Source organism: Larus michahellis, chromosome 1 (assembly GCF_964199755.1).
Source record: "Larus michahellis chromosome 1, bLarMic1.1, whole genome shotgun sequence".
Classification (NCBI taxonomy): Eukaryota; Metazoa; Chordata; class Aves; order Charadriiformes; family Laridae; genus Larus; species Larus michahellis.
The window spans coordinates 137,528,402-137,552,374 of NC_133896.1; the positions used below are offsets into that span (position 1 = coordinate 137,528,402).

General features: G+C 38.9%; 1 protein-coding gene across 2 annotated transcripts in view; it reads left to right on the plus strand.

The window, feature by feature from the left end:
* The first annotated feature begins 796 nt into the window (after positions 1–796).
* The window catches only part of ADGRG2 (adhesion G protein-coupled receptor G2), a 60,222-nt gene continuing 37,045 nt past the window's right edge, over positions 797–23,973 (plus strand). For both annotated transcript variants that reach the window (XM_074605470.1, XM_074605479.1), the window contains exons 1-3: positions 797–874; positions 12,837–12,955; positions 18,685–19,302. In XM_074605470.1, coding sequence (XP_074461571.1) covers positions 12,838–12,955; positions 18,685–19,302 — 736 coding nt within the window. In that variant the 5' untranslated portion in view covers positions 797–874; position 12,837. The remainder of the gene's footprint in view (positions 875–12,836; positions 12,956–18,684; positions 19,303–23,973) is intronic.

Below are 23,973 nucleotides of genomic sequence, written 5' to 3' on the forward strand. Positions count from 1 at the left end.
CCCCAGCTATGCCCTGGAGCCAGGCTCTTGTCACCCATGCCTAGTGACCAAAGCTCCAGCCCACACGCAGAAAGCAGTTCCTAAACATTTTTGTATGTTAAGCAATTGAAAAAAAAAATAAATTGAAAATGCTGTATTTTCAGACTATGCTTCATCCCAACCAATTAAAAAGAACGAAGTGGAGAGCCTCATCTGCATTTTACTGCTGACCTGATGGCTAAGTGAAGTTCGTTTATGCCATCAATAATCTGAACTGCCTGAAGGTACGAATCTCAAACGAAACTGAATAAAGGCTGCTGATTCTGAAAAACTACATTTACATTAAGTGGTTAAGTCTGTTTTAAAAGTGAAGTAAGCTAAACAAGGGCGGGGGGGGGGGAAGAAAAAGGCTGTTTTAACGCTGAACACGTTGCCCACCAGGGAACGTAAAACAGTTTAACCAGAGTGGTAATCCCTTCCCCCGGTTTGCTTTATCCAGCTGCCAAGGTGTCCCCACCTTTCCTCTCAACCCAGCCGGTCGCGCTGGCCGCCCGCCCCAGGAGCTGCCTCGCCGGCCCCTCGCTCGTCGCAGCTGCCCGGGACGACGCCCGCACCCGCGGGGCCGCCGGGCTGGGAGGCAGCCGAAACAGCCGCCGCCGGTCCCGCCTTGCCGAGGTGGGCGTGGGGGCCGCTCCCGGGCAGCCCCGCCGGCCGGCCGCCGCGACGGGTTCCCTCTCGGCTTCTCGGAGCACCTCCCTCGCCTGTCTCCGCCCGCCCCCCCCGGCCGCGTCCAGCGGCTGCCCCAGCTGCCGGGGACGGCCGCAGCGTCTAACCGAGCGGGCAGGGCGGCGGCACCGGACGGGACGGGACGGGACTGGCGGTCCCCCGGGGCCAGGTGAGCGGCTGGTGGGCTGGCGGGGGGACAGGCGGCGGGAAGGACGGGCAAGGCGACGGGCTGCGAAGGTGGGAGTCGCCCTGTGCTGGCGGGCTGAGGTGAGCGACTCCCCGGGGCTGGGCGGCAGAGGTGCGCGGCCCTCTGGGGATGGGCTTTCCCGCCCACCCTCCCCGCGGGGGGGGACACACGACCGGGGTGAGGGCAGAAGGGTCCAGCGGGAAAGCTGCCTGCGAGGCTGGCGGAGGAGCGCAGGTCGGGGACGCTTAGGCTCGCCGCTTAGTCACGGCCCCCTCACGGATCCCACCCCTTGAGTGGCACTTGCGGGTGTCGCCTGGCCGGGGGAAGCGCGGTCGGGGGGTCGCTGAGGGGAGATCCCGCCTGCGAGCGCAAAGCGTGCTGTGGGACCGGCCGGGGACCGCGCGTTGCCGGCGCGGTTGGCGCCCGTTGGAGCCTGTTGTTGGTGGCCGTTGGTGGCTGTTGGTGGTCGTTGGGACTGGCGTCCGGGCCGGGTGCGGGGGGTGTCAGGCCACGGAAAGGGGCTGTGGGGGACAGGTTTCTGCGTTCGTCTTGTGGGGGACCGCTCTTATCAGGTACGTTTCTCGGTGCTGCCGGTGGAAAGGTTTCCTTCTGGTTTCTCAGCCTTATTTTAAGCGCTTGATCAGCCGTGATAATAATAAAAGAAAATCAGTAACGTATTTAAAATCGGCTTAAAAAGTGAACGATTTTGAGGGAGGCGTCAGTAGGGTTTGAATGCGGTTTACAGTGAGGAGCTAGGGCAGCGTCCCCTTGAGACTGTATTTCTAGGCTGGGTCAGGCTTTGCTTTCACACGCATTTTCTGGGGGAATGGGTTACGGAGAATGTATTCAGCTCAAAAGGTTTTGCTGCTCGTTTCTCATACATTCCGCAAGGCATCTCGCAGAACCTGTATCACCGAAAGTAAAATGTCTTCACAGTCACCAGTTGTGCACAATAATTGCTTTGGGGGGGGGTGTTTGTCTGGTTTTTGTCTTTGTCTCCTTACACTGGCCAAGCGAGGAAAGCTCAGTGTATTGGAAGCATCCTTTCCTGGCTGTGTGGTATTTATAACAGTACTGAACTCTGTTGCTTTTACTGTGCGATCGCCTTGCACTGATTTATGCGGAAATGTGCAAAATTTATGAAGAAATGTTTGTAAACTAATTTACTAGCCTTCTAAAGGCATGCTTACCCAGCAAATTAAACGTGTGATTGTACAAGCCCAGGCTGGTTTTGACCTACATGAAATCAGTTATAGTAGTGCTGAAAGAGTGGTAGAATAAGCTTCAGCATGAGCCAAAATAGAGTTTACAACCTCAGGCCAGTGTTACTTGGTCCCAAAGCAAACTATTCGGGTATTTAACTCCGACATTTCTGCTGAAAGGATAAAGCTGGTGTTACATATCTCTACTCAAAGTACATTTCTTCCTTTTGCTTGCATAGGCTTACAGTGTACAGCATCATTACAAGAGAGCTGCACAAGTTGATATTCCTGTTCTTAAGCTTGAAGTTTATGGCTTTAGCCATTCTTTCCTAAGCTGGAAGGTATACTTCTGCGTGGGGGAAACAAGCAGGATTTGGTCCTCTGGCGGGTGACCGGAAATGTGTTTGTTGAATTAAACTAAAGAACAGAAAACATGTCTTTGCTTAGGAGGGTCTCCAAGTATTTGTCTTCACTGAGGAAACACACTTACACCTTATTGATAAAGACAATCTCTAAAGTGAAATGCCTTGAAAGAAGATGCAGGAAAGAAATTGTGTGTAAACAAAGTTTGCTCACAAACTTTGAGGTCACAAAATTTTATACTTACACACTGCAACCTAGTATTATTTTATTTCTGCTGTGGCAGTCAGACACCAAGTGAACTAATGTTATTAGTATCTTTATTAATATTACTTTAGTATTTTAAGTTATTTCTGTAGATTAGATGGAGGTTGTGAGCACATTTTTTCTCTTCAGTGCCTTCCAAACTTGATGTTAAACTTCTATTTCTAATACATCAACAGAAATTGGCACAAATTAGAGCAAACTGGAGAGAGATAAAGGACTAAATTCCCATTCTCAAGTTAATTGCTCTATTTATACAGTTTTTGTGCTGTGAATGCTTTTAGTCAGATCTTCCACTAGTAACTGTAGAATGTTGGTAGACTGAGAAAATTTTGGACTTCATGAGAGAATAACTGTTGTTAAATTTGAACAGCTTTTAGTTCTTAATATGTAACATGATCAGTGGCCTTGGCAAACACAGTATAGCTTTAAAACTGATCACTACACTTGAGTTTGGAATTTTCTGTTTTCAGTGGAACACTAGATTAGATTATTTGAAGGCCAAAATCGGGATACCTCATACAATTAATCTCGTTGACTTCAACAAGAAGAATTGGCATGAATAAGGCATGCTATTTGGCCTGAAATGTTAGCTTTCTGATAAATGGTTTAGTGGTACTATTGTATGTAGGTTTGTTTAAAAGCTTTGCTCTTTTTTCAGATGCATGGATTTAGAGAATACTAATGTGTTGCAGGACACTGGTAGATGCCCCTCAGCTTGTGAGCAAGAAGGGAGCAAAGTGAATAATTTCATGTTTATTAGATAGGTGCTTATGATTATGAGGGTCTTATTCTTTCCAGTCATAAATTCCCAGTGGAATTACAATTTAGAAAAAATCTATACATGCTCTATGAAAAGATAGGTTGGTGTCACTATACGGTAATTAATAGGACTCAATTATTTGGGAATCTTGCATTCCTTTTTGTGCCAAAATATCTTTGAAATTTATTGTTGTTCAGAGTGGACAAAGGATCCTTTGTAGTTAACATTAAATCAAAGACCAAAAAAATGGATCTTGAACTCCTCCCTGCATGAGTCACATGGATTTGTCTCCAGCTGTGAGCTGAACATCTTGTATACCACAGGTGCTCAACCTGTGAGTGTTACTTACATTGGCTTCAGGACAGTTTTATTGTAGGTAATATGTAGTGGAATTTATACAAGATTTTAGAAGTGTATTTGGCAGCTAAAGTCCCAGACTCAGCATTTTCTCTTTTTCTTTTATTGATGAGTGCTGTAGTCCAGAAATCTAATTATTATTTGACACAACAGCTGCTTTTCAGCTAGTGCCTTACTAATACGGTGATTTTGTTCTTCTGTTCTAGATCTTCTTCTGCTAGCTACTGAAATACAGTATTCTTAACATCTCAGAGAAAAACTGTACTTTGTAACATGATTTACTTATTTTTGTTTACTTTAAAAGAAAACTGTACTAGATGAGACAGTGTATGGAAAACAAACAGTTTATAATGTTCCCCAAAGTACTTAATAAACCTTTTCACTCCGTAGAATTTAGAAGAAATGACTAGAATTTATCACATTATTTCTGTTTTCTGAAATTTGCATGACATGGGTACCTCAGGTGATGCCTTAGTTGTCAAAAAAGAGCAACCATTCACAAATTAAGCACTGTGTAGGTTCTAATTTATGGTGTTCCTTAACGGAAGCATTGAAGAGTTAAGGCTGAAGGGATCCATCAGTAGGTTTGCCAGAAGTTGTCGTGTTTGGCAAGATGTGACACATTTAGAAATGGTAAAACTATCAAGAAAATGAGTAATGTGAGTATGCTGATTATGTAAACATTATTGTGCACAGGTAACAAAACCCAACATCTTTTTACTTATGCTTTTTAGTGCTTAAAATATTCTCTTAAAAATCCCTTTTATATTCTTTAGAGAAAAAAATCACTGTGGCTCTCTGCCTGAATTTATTAGACATCTGGGCATGCCTGAGTGTGAATGTTGCCGAATTCTACATTTAATTTATGAGTTCCCAACCAGACTTTGACTATCTTTGTTTCTTTTGCACCAAATTAATTATGCACATAAGCTGAGTGAATGGGCTTTTGATAATACTTATCACTTTATGTTTTGAAATCTGGGGGACTTTCTTCCACCATTGCTTATTCATAGCATAGTCCAAGTATTAATATAACTTGAATTAAAAAGTGCTTGCTTTCCTCCCCCACCCCCTTATCTATGTTTCAGCAAGTTAGCATTGTGGTTAGGTTGGTTTATTTGTAAGAAGGCTAATCACTTTTTTTGTTTAATAGAGGTGGTGATGGTGAAAGAAAGCCATGTGGAGTGTAGTTGTTTTCTGAGCCGATACATTCATGAGGGCTCCACACAGAAATGATGTTGGTTTAAATAAATTTTTCTGAAGTTGCTTTGAAGTCATCTATTCTCTTGTGTGACTACTTTCCAGTGTTTAAGAATTATTGCTATTGACTAACTTGTTTCAGTTGTATTAGTCTAACATACGCTTGAGTCAGAACTTCACCTCCCCTTCTTTCCCTGACAACTGATTATGGGTCTTGTCCTGGTAATGGTGCCATCTCCTTTCCCCTGTACTCCACAGACTTACGTTGTATCCTAAGGAGCAGTAGTGCTAAAAGAGGCCCAGAATGCTGTTCTGGCATAACCCCTTAATAGAGTACCCCCATGTGAATTTACCCCATGCTGAGGTGACACTGAGGTGACTGAGGTGACAAAGTGACTGTATTTCCTTAGGCTGTATGGGATAGTGATGCCATATTCCTAATCAGAGTTGTAGTGGGGCCCTGGAAGATGCTTGCTTCAGTGCGTCCATCTTTCAAAACTTAGGAGCTTTATTTCTTTTGTACAAACTATTAATTTTGGTCATTGGGCTGTTGATTAAAACAGTCTGAGAGACTGTTTAAAAGAAAAAACAAGCAAACAAACAAAAAACTCCACCAAGTATTGTGCTTCTTAGCTTCCAGAGAAATTTTAACAGCTCCAAGTGCAAGATCCAAGAGACCTGTTAAGTCCATAAAGTGAAGCTTAGGATGAAATCACAATATAATTTCTCTTTTAAGACTTTTTTTGGGGGGGAGTGAAGGGGGGGATATGCTGCTGTTCAGGCCAAGAGAGCATGGAAAGGAGAGTGGGAAAGGAAAGGAAAGTGTCAGCTGAGCAAAAACAATGTTTGTTTGGGTTTTTTTCCCCACTTACAGTAAGATGAAATAGACCTGCAGATCTCATTTTTGAAAAGTAGGAAAATTGAAAGCATGAGCTGAACAGTCTTTTTCTGGCATGCCTGGCCCTCACTTGATTCCTTATAGCCTGCTTACATTGTTAACTGGTTTGAATAGTCCAGTTTTAGAAAAGTCTTTCTCTCTGCATCAGATTCAATTCCTGTTACCAAACATAAAGGTTTTGCAAAACTTTGTCTACTTTTCTGTGCTTACATCTTTGTACACCTTTCCTCATCCGTTTTACATGGCTCAAGGTGTGTCTAGCATTCATTAATCTTTTTTCTATGTGCCAACTTAAATGTAGTCTTTGTGTACTTTCAGTCTTCTACTCTGCAAAACACTTCTTATGTTATTCCCCCCCACAAAACTTACGTACCTCTATACTAAAGTATTAATGAAAATGTAAATAACCTGCCTGTAGTTCAAGTAGTACATAACTACTTTATTACATCTGTGCTTCTTATGCTTCATCAGTACTTTGTAAACTCTTCAAAGTGGAAACTTGCTCAGGTATTGTCACTGAAGAGCTTTTTAGTTTGCTCTAGAAGATTTAATAGAGTGCGTGGATAATAATGTTCTTTCGAGGGAATACACAATGCAGAAGAGGATTTCCTGGATAGTGTAGAACTTCTATAAGAGCTAGAAGGAGGCCTCTTGCTCATCTCCCAGGTGACTGCTGGATATGAGGAGGTGAAACATTGCCAAACTGGATAATAGGGAACAAAAACTTGCTTGAAATTGTCCCCTGTTCCATTTTTGCACTATTTACGGTGACACAAAGTACTGTAAGAGAGAATTAATCCTAAAAGTGCTTTGTGGTACTGAGGTCTGTAATGGAGAGCCATCCAATACCGTATTACTCATGAATCCATTTATATAAACCTTAATCATTAAGCTTACATCTTTACACTAATCTAAGGAGAGATCTGTTAGTTGAACTGAGGGCAGACCTTGGCTTACATGGCTTGTCACTTGTAAAAGTACAAAATAAAAATAAAAAATCTTTCTAATACCAGTATCCTGCAGCAGTTGAAAGACTAAACAAAACAATGGATTTCTTAGAGAGTTTTTTCCTTCTGTTTATTTCTGTTAAAACCTGAACCAATGAGCTATGTGTTTTGCAGAAGACTGGTGTCTGTAGCTAACTGGCTTGTTGCTATCTGTAAGCCAACTTATTAAAAAGTAAAATAGTTACTGTCTTTGAAAACAGTAAAGATTTAAGTTAGGAGGACATGTTTGGAAGGTCATTGAACTGGCTCCACACATTACCATTGTAGTCTTAGAAAAAGCTGGTGTTCTACATAAAGTGAGTAGATTTTGTAGAACGCAGTATGCCTGCTTTTACAGCCTTTGATAAACACTGAAGAAAATTAATGAAAACCAAGCTATTATCAGACAGTAATAATCCTATTACTGTCTTCTGGAAAAAAGCATTAAAAAAACCCCATGGAACAACATTTTAAAATCAATGGTGCTACTTCTGCTGTTAAGTCAGTGAATACTGTATGTGCCAAAATTCACAGTGACATAAGACTTTCCAACATAAGTGTCCTCCCTATTACATCTAACTTACTTCAGCCAAAATTTAAAAATAACATAGAAACTTTACTACATTTTGGTTCCAGTCTGGAAAATATAAGGGGTTGATGGAAGAAGTCTACAGTCTTATGTTTCTGAAAATAATTAAAGGCATCAAGAAATTCTCATACGTGGACATTATGATGTCTGTCTTGGTCTGTTCTGCCTTTTATCGTCTGGTATAGAGTCAAATAATGCAGACTGTCATAGAACAACAGCCAGAAGCTTACCATTCGTTATTACCCTCCTCCTCAGCAGTAAATTCTATAAATTTGTGAGAAGTTTTTATTAAAATCCAAGATTTTAATAGCAAATAACTACAAAAGTAGTCAGAATGAGCCCCAAAGACTATGGATGAAATAAGTGTGACTTGAACAAAACAGCTTGAAGTGCAGCAGTAGACAGCATGGTTAGAAGTAAATGATTGCTTTGGGTCACAATTTCCAACATAAGTTTCTGCTACCAACAGTTTATGCATTGGCAGTGAGAACCTGCTCTGGCTAAAACTTGGCATAAAAGAACTAATAGCTTTTTAAATGTTAAAGACTGCCAGGAAATAGATATATTCAACGGGAATTGTAAAATTTGAATTTATTTTTCGAAAAGCCATTTAACAAAGTACACTACATCAGAGAACAGCTGTATTTATGTTTTGCACTTTCTTTGGCTTTAAGCCTATTAAAAATATATCTGCTGTAATACAAGGCAAGCAATGGCTTAAGGTAAACCCTATATCTCTTCGTATGTCACCTGTGGGCGCACGCTTGGAAAGCAGTCCAGGTTTCTCACACTGCACTTTGAATGGAGCTGCACCATCTGGTCCTCCTTGAGGCTGGTTGCAGAGGCACGGACTCCATCTCCTCTGCCTTCCATTTGCATCTGTAACACAAGTCCACTTCCCTGGGGCACCTCAAAGTCCTTTCACTGTGGATACCTGTGACTGACTAGCTAGCTGAAGGGCTTTAAAAACATCAGCTTCAAATAATGCTACTCATCTTTCGGAGGTACAAAGCTGGGTACAGCAGGATAAACATGGTAATAGCCTTACAGGCCTTGTGTTTAACAGTTTTCTTTGCTTGCTGTTCTAAGTTACTGTCAATTTACTGACCTTCATCCCTCTATTCTGCCTGTCCTTCTGTGGTAGAGTCCCTGTCACAGTGTTTGTCTTGGTCAACCTGTTAGATTTCAGTAACTTTGCCTGCGGAAACTCTGTGCTCTTTTGGCCGGTAAAACTCACATTGTGTTGAAGGGCAATTCCATCAAAAAACAGTAAAATAGCATGATGTAAGCTAATTAATACTAATGATAAGAATACAGATTCCTCTTTATACCATCCTCCTGGCTTCATTTCCATCAACCTCTTTAATATCCAGAGAATGTGATACTAATGCAGAACTGCAACATGTGTAACACAACATACAAAATCACCATCTAATTTTTCAAAGCATGTTTGTTCATTTGTTTTAAGAAAAATTCTATCAATTCTAGTTGCACTTGCCAAGTTAATGACATGGTATGAAATGTGAAACCTGGGTACCAATGCTACGAGATTGTCACTGGTCAAAATAGAGAACAAACAAGAGGGGACAGATTTGTGTCTGAGCCTGTACTTTCTGTTTTCTGAATTTCCATTTTATCCACTGACCATAAAGAAAAGTAATTGGTTATATTCTCTTCTACTTCAGGCAATTAGCTCTTTGTAAATAAAAGTGACTTAATTGTTGTTTGAGAATAGTAAGTGAGAAAGTAAAGACAGCCGGTTAGACAGCACCTGTAGTCTGTGCATAAAATTCTTTCCCCACACTTGGGTGACTCAGTAGTTGTGCCCAGTAGCTGTTGTACTTGATTAGATCTGCTTGATTTACAAGTGAAAATTTTTCATTCTACTGCAAAAACTATGCAGATTCATGCTGGGCACTCTGAGTCATGCTGTATTCATCTATTGTAATGAACAATAAAAATGTTAATTTGAACAAATGAGCAAAATGAAGAACAAATGAAAAAAATCACTTATGCCAAATTCTATAATGGACATAACTGTTTATTAACAATTACATTACTTTTCAGGACCATTATTAAGAGTAGAGCTTTAGCATTCTAATACAAAGAAGGGCTTAAATAAGCTTAAGAGAAACATAATATCCAAATGTTTTGGAATGTATCATATGATCTTTATTTCAATAGATATGGTGAAATCATATTTTACATCTTGCTTTTTCTTTAAAAAAATCTAAAAACAATCTATCAAAGCTAGCAGCATCTTTTTCTTCGGTAGTGTCTAAACAGCATTGTTTAACTCCTTTAATTATATTTTTTATCTGGACATTGGAACAAATCTTGAGCTAACATAAATGTCCAAACTCTTGCAAAAAGTCAATTTTGCTGTGACAGGATTTTGCTTTATACATTTACTCACTTTCCTGATATCTGGATTTTATTGCTGTCCCTGAGACCATTAATCTGCATTCATAGCTTTGAATAGCTTCAGAGTTCTTGATGTGACTGCATTCTGTCAATGAGAAGCTGTGCCTCTGCCCCATTTGTCTTTGTCAGGCCCGTCTGAGGAAGTGAGAACAATGTCAAAAAACCCAGAGGGGATAAAAACCTCAATGTGCTGAAAGTATTTATCGCAGCCTTTCATTTAAACACTGGACAAATATTAGCAAAGCTCACTCTGGAAGGCCTGAGTTAGAGGAAGGTCTAAGTCTTAACTCGTCAGGGCTACATAGCACTCAGACAGAGCTGGAGTCAGAAACAGGAATTTCCTGGCTTCTGCCCTCAAATTTAGATGCTTGGAATGCCGTTGTTATTTTTGGTGGATGGGGCACTAACTTGATTGTCTACTGAGGTCTACCAGACCAAATAGAAGGCACACTTGATGGTACAGGAGCAAACCTTTGTTCTTGTCAGCTCATTTCATGTCTATCTCTTTGCAGAACTGAGGCTTAAGAAGGAAGCTAAATACAGGGAATGTAGGATTATTCTGAAGCAGTGTTGTATGTGACACAGAGCAAGCAGTTTGCCTCAATACTTACCGTCATCGATAGCTAAACCTGAGGGTGCCACTGGGTATTTTTGGGCTCCATCCCATTCACAGTTCAACTGTGTCTAGGTAATAGATGCAAGGGATGCTGAAATTTGTGTTTGATTTGTTGCCTAAATCCATCACTATGGATAGATGGTTACTGTAAAAAAGAAGAAATTTCGTCATAAAATGGAGGAATAGATGTGCAACTTGGTTTTGCTTGGAAGTGACCTAATTTGAGACTAGAATGCACAGTGTTAGTAATCAAAGAAAAGAAACATAGCTTTCGGATGGGCATCTCTTTTAACCCTAGTCAATTATATTGTAGCTGCTTCAATCCTTGAATTTGTCAAATATATTAAAGTGTGGCAGTTTTCATTATCAGGTTCTAAGGGTAATTAACATAATTCTGCTACTTAGTATACTGATTGAACAACTTTATTAATACATGTTTTTAGGTGTTCAAGAAAATAAAGCTGAAGACTGGTTTGGACATATTTCCTGTGAATCTTTAGAAAGCTAGCCTGCCTTTGACATTTCTTGCTTTTTAAACTTTTTTTTGTTTGTTTTTGGTCTGTTCCTTCATAGGATTGTGTGTACTAGCTATGTCCATTGTTTTAGCGTACTATTTATTTCTCTCAGTTTTAGTAGGCTTGATTTTTGTATTCCTCTTATCAATAGCCTTTCTTCCTGCTGGTTAACATCTGCAGTACCCATGCAGATGTCATTTATGATGTTGCCACAATTTCACTGGTATTTCCTTAGTGCATTTCAATTTTAAGTGTGGCATCCAGAATCTGCAAAGTGGAAGCAGTATCTATCTTCATCCAGATTGGTCTGTTTCAATGCAATCCCTATGATCTATTTTTTCTGCTAGAAATATCACATACTGTATAATTATTGAAAACAATGTCTTGCAACAGTGCTCTTAATTGAAGTGCTCCAATTTTTAAAAAGCCTTTGCTTTATGTTTTCTACGTTATGTTATTATATGTATATAATTTACTTGCATGTACATTTACTCAATTTCCAAAATGTCAATTACCTATCAACTTCATTGTTTTCTCTAGCACTTGTCTTGGAGAGTTCAGCCCTAGTAACTATTTTATGCTTTTATTTACATTAATGTGAATGCTTGCAAAAAATACATTTTAGCTCTAACTTTAACATGAATCTACAACTCCTGGCGGAGTTCACAATTTATAGTCCCGGAAAAGAGGGGAACCTATTGCAGCCTGATACAGCATATACAAAAATACAATAAAGTTTGCGAGCAATATGAGCACTAACCAATATGCTCACACATGCACCAAACTTGTGATGGCAAAGTTAAACTTCTGGTGTCATGCAGAATGCTCAGGTCTAACATAAAGCTGATACATTAAAGATAAACAAAACATAAAGTTTACTGCTTTGCATTTGTTTCAATTTTAGAATTGCTTGTAATTATGTATCTCTAAAACTTCTTATTTAAGAAATAATGCATGCAAAAAGCACATGAATGTTTCACTTAATGTTTCGTTCACCATGCAAAATATTCAGATGTACCTTTTTTGAAAAGATCTCTTTAAAAAAAGTGTATCATTTCATAGAATATTATCTTTTATAGTAGGAGGCATGTTCTTTTTCCACCACCATGTCCTATTGTTCACATTAGGCAACCATCACTAGGAAGAAATGTGTATACACCAGGTTTTCATGATGACTCTCCATGAACTTGCTGCCCACAGTGACTTGTGGCATTTCTAATGTTTTTGCAGTAGCTTCTTGCCTTGAGAATGAGATGAGGATTGGGAATCAAACTTTTGCTTCTTCCTTAGGAGTTCATTGTGTTGTTATTAAAATGTCAGATGATAGAACCTGTGCGCAGGGGACTGAAGGGGTGCTTCCTATATACTTACTGAAATTAACAAAGCTTTTGGATAAGCTCTCCAGCCTTGCTCTCTGGCTGCTTTTGGTTGGGTTTTTTTTTTGTGTTCTTTGTTTTTCAAATGTTGAAAGCCTTATTTGTGCAAGGAGTTATGGCCACGCTCTGATGTATTTGTGAGTCTTTGGAGAATTAGAGCTTGAGTGGGATTTTTTTGGTTTTGGTTTTTTTCCTTTCAGCGCAAATAGCTCTTTTTTTCTTGGTGCCTTGACTGTATAGAGAGTATTTGTGCATTTCTGTATGATGTATACCCAATAGTATAACTGGGTTGAAAAGATTTACACTCTTTGGTTGGAAACATAACTTGTCATAATATCTACATACCTGCACTTTTTCTTGTCACCGTGGTTTATTTATTTATTTTTTCCTCTAGAATGGTTGCCTGGGGAAAACGGTACTGCTGTGTTGGCAGAATACAGGACATTTTCTTGAGATTCCAGATTGTTCTAACAGTCCTTTTAGTTCATTTGTTCCTGGCTACAGCAAGCAAAGGTAAGACAATTTTTTCCTGATTTATATAGCGTTGCTACTCCAAAAAAATAGAATTAGTTTTGATGAGTAGGACTTTTGAATATATTCAGAACAGGCAGGTTTCTGCTCTCCTGAAATCAAGAGGAGAAACTGCCATTAACAAGAAATGAAACAGTTGGTGCTTAGCCCTTTGAATATACAAACTCTATGTTTAAAATATTTGTGATGAGGAGAGAACGTAAACACAACACGTAGTAACTCGACAGATTACTTTCTTGCTATTTTTTTGTACTGGAAGTGTCACTATTTTCAGAATGTGTTCTTAAATCTTTTACATTGCTGTTACACACACACCACAAAATCATTTGAGCTTCACTCTACTTAGTGCATAGAACATCTCCTGCATTGCTCTTGGTCATGGATCTGAATATGGCTAGGAAAAAGTGATAAGGTCCAAAACATGTAACAGAAATGATGTATTTGAATTTGACAGTCTATGCTCTTTATATGACAGTAAATGAAAAATAAATTCAGAAGGTTCTTGTACAAATTGGGTAACTGACATGGTGATGCTTTTGTATGAGGTACAGTAGAATCAGCAATTTTTGTTTTAGTCATGACTGTTCTGCAAGTTGGCAGGTACAAGTCTGTCACCATTCTGGAGCTCAACCAGCATATATCACAGTGCTTGTCATCTGTAAAACTTCCTTGTATCAATAGTATGTAATACATTTATTGTGTTAGTAATGTGCATGCAATATTGAAAAATTAGAAGTGTTTTTTGCCATATCCTTAATGGCTAGTTTTAGAAACTGCTTCCTGTGTTGTGGCATGTTGTTTTACTCTAGAAGGTCAAAGATTCTTGCAGTTCAAATGTACTTAGCAAGTATGTCTGTTTAATGATATTGTACTAGCAATGAAATTTCATAGGTTTACAGACTAGACTAATTCCGATTCTAATTCTCCAAATGTAGTAATTTTCATAAGATAAAGATTTTATAGAGGCAGAATTTGAGATTCTGTTACTAAGATGGTGAGGTTTTAACCTCAGGAAATTGAATAGTAAAAAAGGCAGGGCTGCTGAGCAGATGGGAGATGTCATATGAGAATTTTTCCAGGGAAAATTCAACTGCATCTAGAGTTCTGAGGAAGCAAGTAAAGAGGGATTTCATCTTTCGCCTGCATATCACTTGCAAGTGTCAGTAATCCTTCAAGAAACTCTAAACTGATGCAAGGGTTAATTTATGGTTCCACTGTTTTTTGTTGTTTTTTTTTTTTTTAGGCTGTTAGCACTGTCAGCAGCATCTCTGCTCAGTTCTCCCCTCATCTAAGGTGCCAAAGTATGCTTATGTTCTCCAGGAAATAAGAAAAGAACTGCCTGTGTTCTTTCCGATGTCTAGGACACTCTGTATAATGTGGCATCATTTATCCCCACATATCCCAGTACAACTGTGAATGAAAAGGAGGGATGAAATTCATTTTGAAGAAAAAGTTCTTGGCTTCAGATTTCCAAAACATTCAGCAGAATCAAGTGACCCACATGTAGAAAGTTTAGAATTTTAAACTTTTTATAAAGAACAGTTATCAGCTCGAGGGGGAGTACATTAGGGTGCAACATTCTTGTGATGTCATTTTAATGGACTGTAGCAACCCAAATGTGTTACAGGTGGCAAACACTTGCACAGAAATTAATGACTTGTTACTGGTTAAAAGCCAGATTGTGCAGACACATAAACTTGTGACTATTTTTATTCAAGAGAATACTCAATTGTATTAATGCTCAACTATACTGATACGGTAGCTATTAGTAATGTAAGCAAAATAACACTAGTGCTTATGTACTGAGATGACCTGCTCCTGTACATCTAATTCTTACTACCTATGGTTGGCTATCTCATGTAAAGATATCAATTATTACTATCTGAAAATATTTGAAAAATGAGAGATTACATTTTTGGTTTATGTTTGCATTACCTTGTCATTCTCAAAAAGTTTCTTTTGAATGTTTGGAGGTATGTGCATACATTTCAGGATTTCTTTTAAGGCTTAAGAGAATATGCTTATTAAGTGGATGCTCTTAGCTTTAGTGAGATAAAACCACCAGTTCTTGCATCTATTAGAGATAAATACATTAAGAAGGAAAAAATTTGCATTTCTGAAAGAGGTTAAGTCCCTGAATACAGCAAATGACATTGAGAAGTCAGTCCACAATTACTATTGCATGGAGTTGCCTTGACTCCAAATCGGAATTTTTGCTTATTTTTCTTACTCTGGAGATGTTTTGAGCATTCTTTCTACTATGCTACCTTTTCTGTGCTGTGGTGATAAAGGTATGTTCATGGCTAGGATTCTGAATGTGATTTGTATCTTCTGGACCCAAAGGAACTAATTGTCAGGCAGGAATGCTACAATGCAGTAGCACAGCCAGTTCCAGCTTCTCGGTGGTATGGTTAAGGGTGGGCCACTGCCCACTAATACCATTACTAGAGAAAATAAGCGATGATTAACAAAACTTCCAAAAAGTTTAAAGTAATGTCATCTCCTGCTTACTTTGCATCCACCCACATATCAAACAGACTTTGCCAAGATGATAATTAATTTCTACCTAATTTAAAGCTGTACTACATGTACTCCACTTGGAACAGTGAACTGCATTTTCTGACTATGGTTATGATTTCCTTTGTGCTTTTTTCATCATTCTTTGAGTAGACTGACCATATAAAATTTTACAAGCCTTTCTTGTAACAATTCAGATAATATTGGTGTCTGTTCTCTTAACTTTGGCACTGCTTTTTGGCACCTTTTTTTTTAACTCTTTGGAACAAAGGGGGCTAGACTTTCCAGTTTCCAGAAGGGTAGAACTCTCTTAAATAAACTCTTTTATTAGTTTAAATTAATTCGTCAGGCCTTGCATACTGATCAACAGCAGTCTTTTTGAATGATACAAAGCAGACTAGGAGAATCATCAGCAGTATTGAGCTCATTTTGCATCATTTCTGTTGGTTACCTGACTTAAGACTGTTTCCACCTGCAAGTTTATGTCCACGCTGGCTTCCTTGACAACTTTGTAGTGTCAACTCCCCTAAAGAATGTGATAGGATTTTGCAGCCCTTTAATTAATTCACCCTTGGCACATAAACGCTCATTTAATACTCTCTCAGAATTTGTTTACTTCCAAAATCAAGTCTGATGATGGTCAAGTTTTTGCTCAGGAACGGATGTCTAATCTTCCAATCTGGGAAGTTAACAGTGACTTCAAGTTTTTAAGCTATGTCAGGAGACTTCCTTAACTGGTCACTTTGGCTATCTCTGCATGCTCAAGACTGCTTACAGGAATTTTGGAGGGTATATGAGTCATGCAAGTATACTTCTGACATATACTCTCTGAGGAACGGCAGCTGCATCAGATATTTCAAAACCTTCAGCATAATTTCTACTTAATAATGAGAGACTTGAACAATTATTTTTCTTTGGAGAGACTGTGTCACAGGTGTTGGCATAGAACCGCATGTCTAGCTAGCTGTGTCCTTTATAAAATCAATTTCCTCATAATCTGTCCAAACTGGAAGGTAGCAGATCTATTTTAATTGTAGTCATCCTTTTACTAAAAAAGGTAAGTACATTTGAGTCTATATCTAAAAATCTCCACTTCTGTGACACTTCCACCTCCCACCCAATCTTCCGCACCCCAACTTTTAAGTCATGTTTTAAAAACTAGTTTTCCATGCTGAACTGTTTTTAGCTGAGTATCCCAGATTTTGCCTGTTAGGTTCTGACAAATGGCCAAACTGAATGAGTGAATTCATGCTTTATGGCTGGGCAGAGAGGAAGTAGTTCTACTGCTTGCTGTTGGGTCAAGCATGTTTCTCTCCATTGCTGTAGAACCGTGCTAGGTATTATGTTGTCATTCAAAGTCCGCTGCCTGATAGTTAGGATTTTCATCTAATTCAGGCTGTACTCTGAGAGTTTTTTGTTTGGTCTATAGCCTTGTGTGGCACTTTCATGATGTATGTTGAAATTCAGGAATGATTCAGGGTTGTGAAAGATGCCTACAGCTTTCTGCTCATTAGCATCACAAAGGGAGTCTCAAAGCTATGGTACGCAACAAGAACAGTTATGACTTTCCATGAAACTGGATTGATATATTTTGTGTTTCAAACTTTTTCTGGTAGCTTGTACCTATCAAGCTGACTTGGAACTTAGGAACTTCCTCCTGTTTTTCATTTGTTGCTATTGAAAAAGAAATTTGAGAGCCCTGTGGTCAAGCGGCAGAAAAGTTGAACACATTCCTGATTCAGAATTGGCCTGATGAAAGCTGGTGCTGTGGTTTGTTGAGAAGATCAAAGGAGAATTGGCTGTGACTTTGACAGCTAACTACAACTATGAATATAACCTACCTTGGGAAAAAAAACTCTGTTCCAAGTTGCCTGGAAATTTGTCTTTTCATGGGGGAGCTAATGGAAAAGCTTTCTTCCAGTATTGACCGATCTTTTCCTGCTGCCCAACCCTGACTAATCATGACTAATCACATACCTCTTTTGGAGGGAACATAAAAGCTCTGCATATATTGACAAATAAATGCCTCCTTAAAGGTGTCAGTAATGTGTTCTTTTGCACTGGCTAAGCATCTACCAGGCTGTTTAATTTTTCTGTTTTCATTTCATGTCCCATAGGAGTTTTTCTTAGTTTGGATTTGTTTTGTTGCTGATGGGTGCACTATAAAGCAAGCAATCATGATAATGATTGTGTGATTGGAATGTGCATTTTTCCACAAAATAAGAGTCAGCTCCAAAGAGCTTACATGTACAGCCACAAATGCCTGTACTTTGCTGTAGTGGGACAGTGGAGGAAATGAAGCACCTATAAGAACTTAAAAATTATGATCAAATTCCAGTGTTTGGGCAGTCTATAGCACTACTTGTTTTAACAGCATTGACAGACAGAGCCTGACACCTTGTTTTCACCAGTAAATTTACAGTTAGCACCTAAAATTCAATTTATTGTCACAGTTGAACTCTGGGTTGTCATCATCTTAATGCCTTAGTAGATTTGAGATTCACGGACCGGATGTCTCTGCAAGTAAATGCCCTGGTAAAGAACAGGGAATGGGGGCTGGATGAGATTAAATTTAAAATAAATCAGTGGCTCCAAAACACATTTCCTGAAAGTTGTCTAAACTTATCGTCTTCTAGAATATGGCGGTTTTCTGCCTTTCCCGCTGAAACTCTGCCAGCATGCAGCAGAGGATTTTAGAATCTCAGGTTTGGAAAAATAAGGCATGGAGAAGCATGGTCTTGTTCAGATAAGCAGCATGCAAGGCTGGGACAGGAGAAGGCGGTAAGGACTGTAGTCCCTGTTTCTAGCTCTGTTTCTGTATTTTATCCAGTATCTATTAAATGCAAAATAACTGTGCAGTCCTGGGAATAGGAACCAGGATCTCTGATTCTCTTTTTGCCTCCCACTTGTTGTTTGAGTGCTGCCTTAGAGAACCACATGGTCATCCTTCGTCTTGTGCATGAGTTTTACTTCAAAGCTTTGATGAACAGCTAGGATTTATTGACTGCCTCCAAGTTTGCTACTTCACCACAAAAAAGCAGCAAAAGAGAAGGATACAAGGTTGTTTCTTAATTTGTTGTTTTGAAAACTCCTTGGTAAATGCCTAGGAACAGTACTATATGGAAGAATAATATTCATATAGATGATCCTTTAAAAAACAAAATCATTTTACAAATCACCTTTTCTTTATTTAGATCATGAGGATTTCCTAGGACAATATAAAGCTGTCTTTAAGACTGCATGTGAAGATCCTTGGATTATGTCACCAAGAATTTCTCTGCGTCCCTTGAAAGAATTCATTGTCTGTGTGCACCTCAAGCTATATTCCTCAAATAGTCCCTGGACAGCGTATGTATACAGTCAGGAAACATCTCACGGCAATGTCTCTGCAAATAAGTATGATCTTGGACTTACAGGAGATCATGGTAAATTGAGGATATGGTTCTTTGGAAATCAAATAAATACAACAGCAAGACTTCGTGACAACACTTGGAACCACATATGTATCCAGTGGAAAAGTGAAGACAAAGAGATGAAGGTATTTGTAAACGGAACAAAAAAACTAAACAAAAGGATAACTGGGAAAGTTAATCTCCCTGGAAAAGGGCAGTTCTTACTTGGCTGTTCAAAGCTGCCAGGTACAACTATGTCACCTAACTTGGGTATGACTGGCGAGCTGTACATGTTCAGAATGTGGGATAAAGCAAATATAAATCAATCGCTGGACTGTGAAGATAGTGGTGTTATACGCTGGAGAAAGGAGGATTGGGTCTATAATAAGACAGTAGAAGAGGATATCTCCTTGCCATGTGGTAAGTACTATTGCATCCCTGTTTTTAAAATAGTATTTTTGTCAAAAGTTGATCTGAACATGTCTAATATTTCTGTTCCAGATTTTACAGTCTTTGCCTATTGGTCATTTCTAGCTAAATGCTTAATGAGATCATGTGAGAATCTGCAGCTTTCACCAGCTTTATTCCAAATGTAAAAAACATAGCTGCAGTCCTTTAAAGACTTTCAACTTGCTTCAACTTTTTTGTCTGCCTACTGTCCTTGTAATGGTAATGAGATTAGGATGCATCCAACCAAAACTCCTTAGAGTATTAGGGCTTTTTACCAATGTCATCTTACAATAATTCATTTACACACCTTCTATTCAGGGAATAAATATCGAGGAAAGCATTGCGGGTCCTCATTTTGCACATTTGCTGGGCCAGAACTTCACTGAGTCAACTTTTCACTACTTCACTGGCACATCACACCATCTTTCACTGGTATGGTCTGCATCTGTAAAGATTACCGGAGGCTCTGATTTCTTCTTGTTTCTGTATCAGTAATGTCTTCCTTTATTAAAATGACCAAATGGTTTCTCACACATTTCTCAAAATTCCTCTCTGCCCTGGAAAAGAACCATAAAAAGCTTTACACCAAACCAAAACAAGATTTTATTTTCAGAGAAATTGAGTTTTAATATAGTGAAATGGAGTTAAAGCAAGAGAATAATCTTCTTTCTAGCTTTTGCTATCATATCTGTTGACAAGAAAGACAATCTTCAATCAAGCTTTGGTGGGATCCAATTTATCAGCCAGAAAATGGCATTACTCTCTAAGACCTTCAGGGATTTTAAAGTGACTAGCTCAGTTGGTTCCTAAAATTCTTATATAGCATAGTGCTTCAGTTAAATTTAATCTTAGTCTTCATCACCTTTATCCTTAAAAACTGTACCCATCTATTTTGTGCAGACTGAAAAATATAATTTAGCTATGTAATGTTATAACCACAGCCTGTCTGGGTAGATTAAAAGTGTCTTAGAAAGGGCATTAAAATAATAAGACCAGATTATGTTTTCTGGGAGAGACGGAAATCTGTCCAACAAACCAGGACTCATGGAGAATGCCCCTAACGCTGGGTTATAATGAATGAAATGCCTCTGCTGGCTTGATGCTGTAGTTGGGAACACATCATCTCTGTTGAGTTGTGTGAGTTGGGAGAGGAGCGAAGAAAGGATGTCTTTCTTTTGCTCGTATGTGACTTTGAAGGAACACAGTTCTAGGGTTGAAAGAGGGAGCATTCTGGCTACCAGACAAGAGTTTGGTATAATGAAAGTCTGAGAAAGATTTGTCTGCACAGTGGATAAATCCTGGTCAGAGTGGAGCATCTGGTTATCTTTCACTGAGGCACAGCAAGGACAACCTTCTTGTTTTCAGTTCCAGTATTTTCTGCCCTGAATGTAGAGCATCCTTAAGCATCACAGGGCAGCTTGGTTAGGCAATGCCCAACTCCAGCCCCAAGTGATTAATGATTTTTAGAATTAGTAATTTAGGGGCTTGTGGAATCCTTTGCCTAACTGCAAGATCTGTCTAGTGAGCGTGTAAGATGCGTGGTTTCCAAAGCTCTGTTACTTAGTCAAATTGCATTTTAATTGTGCTGACAGAGGTTTGTTTTAGTACAGAGGCCATCTCTACAGCCAAATATAAGGTTTCTCCTCTAGATAACTTGTAAGAATAACAGCTTTTTGACGAAAAGTTCACTGGATTTTTTTTTTTTAACAGTTTATTTGCCTGTTTTCAGGAAAAAGTGCATTTTGGCTGATTGCCCTACTCCTCTGGGTCAGCCTGTGAAAGGCATATATTTAACAAATATCAGTCCAACAATTAAACAAAAACAAAGCATTGACAGTAGGAGCATATAATAGTGTCAGGCAATTTTAATTGATGGTGCAACTAGTCTTACAATCTGATTTCTTTCTATAAGTTTGTCTGTACACCTGTGTAAAAATTATCTGATTTTGGGGTTTTCTCTGTTTTTTTTTAAAGAGAAGGACTTTGGGTAGTAAGTCTTCAGAAAGATCTGATTTTACATGCTCAAAGAACATAACTGGCAAAGGGCTAGGCTTGGGAAAGGGCTATGCTGCCTGTGTAGGCACAAAAGGTGAAAAGGAAGTGTTTCATTACAGTTATAATTGTGCCCGAGGACAAGCTTCAGAAATTTTTTTTATGACCTGGTTGGCATTTTGTGCCTACATAAAATAATGATTTGTAAAATGTTCAAAGTTTACCATGATCTCTGTGATTTCTCTTTTGCTTAACAACTCAACATCTTTGTACAGTGTAAGCCATTATCTAATTGATGTCTCATAGGCAGTGATGCACTCCATTAATAAGTCTAGATTTACTTAACGTCACATTATTAGCTTATGTTTCCTTACCTCCTTTTCCCACCTTTTTTTGTTCACTCTTAAGATTATTTTCCTTTTGATTTTATTACTTATTTTTATAATAATTATTCAGATTACCAAAAATGTATTTAGTTTTTTCTTAACCATGTGAGGTTTAATAAGGACCAGATTCCTGATTCTGGTAAGATTTACTCACATGCTTAGCACTTAAAGGTATGCTCAACTTTAACTAAGTGGTTTGCCCCCGAGAAGTGTCTGGGATTACCTTTGTAGTAGCTACGTATCTTATGCGTCTGAAGGTTTGCAAGGAAGGACATAACCTGAGTGCTTCCCAATTTGTAGTGAGGGCTCATCGCATTTCTTGGACTAAGGGAACTTAGCCATAGAAAACTTTCAGGTCTGAATTAAAGATGCAACTCTTGGTTCTTCAAGTCACAGAGTCTTCTGGTCCTCCTCTGCTTAGTGTAGCCATTGCGTGCTGAGCAGGTGTAAATACTGCAGGTATGGCCAAAGAGGGAAGGAGGACCCATACGTTGTGAGTCACTAACCTTCCACTTACGTTCCTAAAGTTCTTTGATAATTCCCCTTCTGCTGAGAATGAGAAGTAGCCTAACAGCTGTGATACAGGGAAAGAGTGCCACAAATTGAATGTATCTCACTTAAAATATCATCTTCTGGTATGTAAAAATATGTAAGTGAAGAAAGATGTGCTCACTGTTCCAAATGCCAACTTTGGGAAATTTCTTTATCTTGTTCTTTGAGGAATGATTCCTGTTTAGCTACATACTTTAATGTGGACAATATGAGTGATACCACTATTGTCTCTTGATAATCGAAGAAAAAAGGGCACTAGGTAATATAAAGCTCTGGGTGATGTAAGAGAATACGAAGACACAAGAAAATAGGTGAGTTTAAAATGTTAAATGCTTGAAAAGAAACTGTAGTCATCTGTGAGCACCAGCTCTTCAGTTGTCATTTTTACATGGGATATTTACAAGTTGCCTTTAATAATAACTTGACAACTGGAAGAAATGTACTGTTTAAATATTAATCATTTCAGTTACACATTAAGCAGTAACATTCGTAATCCAAATATAAATATCCGAACTGTTACACTGTGCATTTAGGCAAGGAGCACAGAGATGATGGGATATCTTTTACAAATTTAAGTGAATAAATAAAATAGATGATTTATGGCATAATTGTAAATAGTATCACTGATAGTAAAGCACTGTCATCTTGTTTGTGGTAGTGGTGCCCCAACTTTTAGCGGGAGTCCAGTGCCTGTTGCTTTTGGTTGCATCTTTTTTGCATAAATACAATTCAGTGTTTATATTGAGGCATGTTAGTTTTTTCCAAACTGTCCTGTCCAACCTTCATGATGAAGATGTTGCCTCCTCTTCTCCACGTATCCTGTTCACTCCCAATATTGCTGAGCCTGCTACTGGTGTTGTGAGAGGAGGTTTTCAGCCTTGTGGGAACAATTCCATGGTGATGGGAGAAATTGGGAAGTGACCAGTGCCCTCTGTGACTGTTTTGGCTCTGCGTGCTCAAGGAGAGGAAAACTTCAGTTTGGGCTGTTGTTTTAGTTTGCAGGTGTGGGCAATAGGAGGTATGATTTAGGCTCATGTAATCCCTTTTAAAGATTTCCTGAGCTGTGTGCACTTCTGATGACCAGCTTTCATGAAAGGGAGTGTGGAGTCCTAAGGCTTTACCTCCTCAGGCAGAAGGTAGAAATGTAGTGGCCACTTGTCCACTCATCCAGTCTGCATCTCAGTCTGTTGCGTACCAAACTTTGGGCCATATTGTTACATTTGCGGAGCAGATCATGAAAGCTGTAGATGAAAAGATAAATTATTTGCCCCGATACTATTTTCTTTCTAAAGCGGTTAGGACAGATTACTACAGAAACCTTGAGAAGCTCTTAAAGGAAGTAAATGTGACGGGCGAAAAAATACCTTACTCTGGAGTGCCTATTTGATGAGTCATGTACCAATTACTTCGTACCTATTAACAGAATGCATGTTTGACCTTCCCTTTCTTCACTCTTGTTGCCTCCCTCTTCTGTGATATCAAAGGAAATAGCTTTTTTGGAATGAGCCTGCCAGAGAAGAGGTGGTTTCATTCACTTCAGTACCTAATGTACAGCTTTATACAAACAGATAAAAACTGTATTTATAACCTAATTTCCTAAAAACCTGTGTAACAGAATTGAATGTTGTATTTTCGGTGCGTATTTCTGTAACAGATGGATTTTAGAACAGTACCATTTTGAAATTTTGCTGTTTGGGCTACTCTGTTTTGT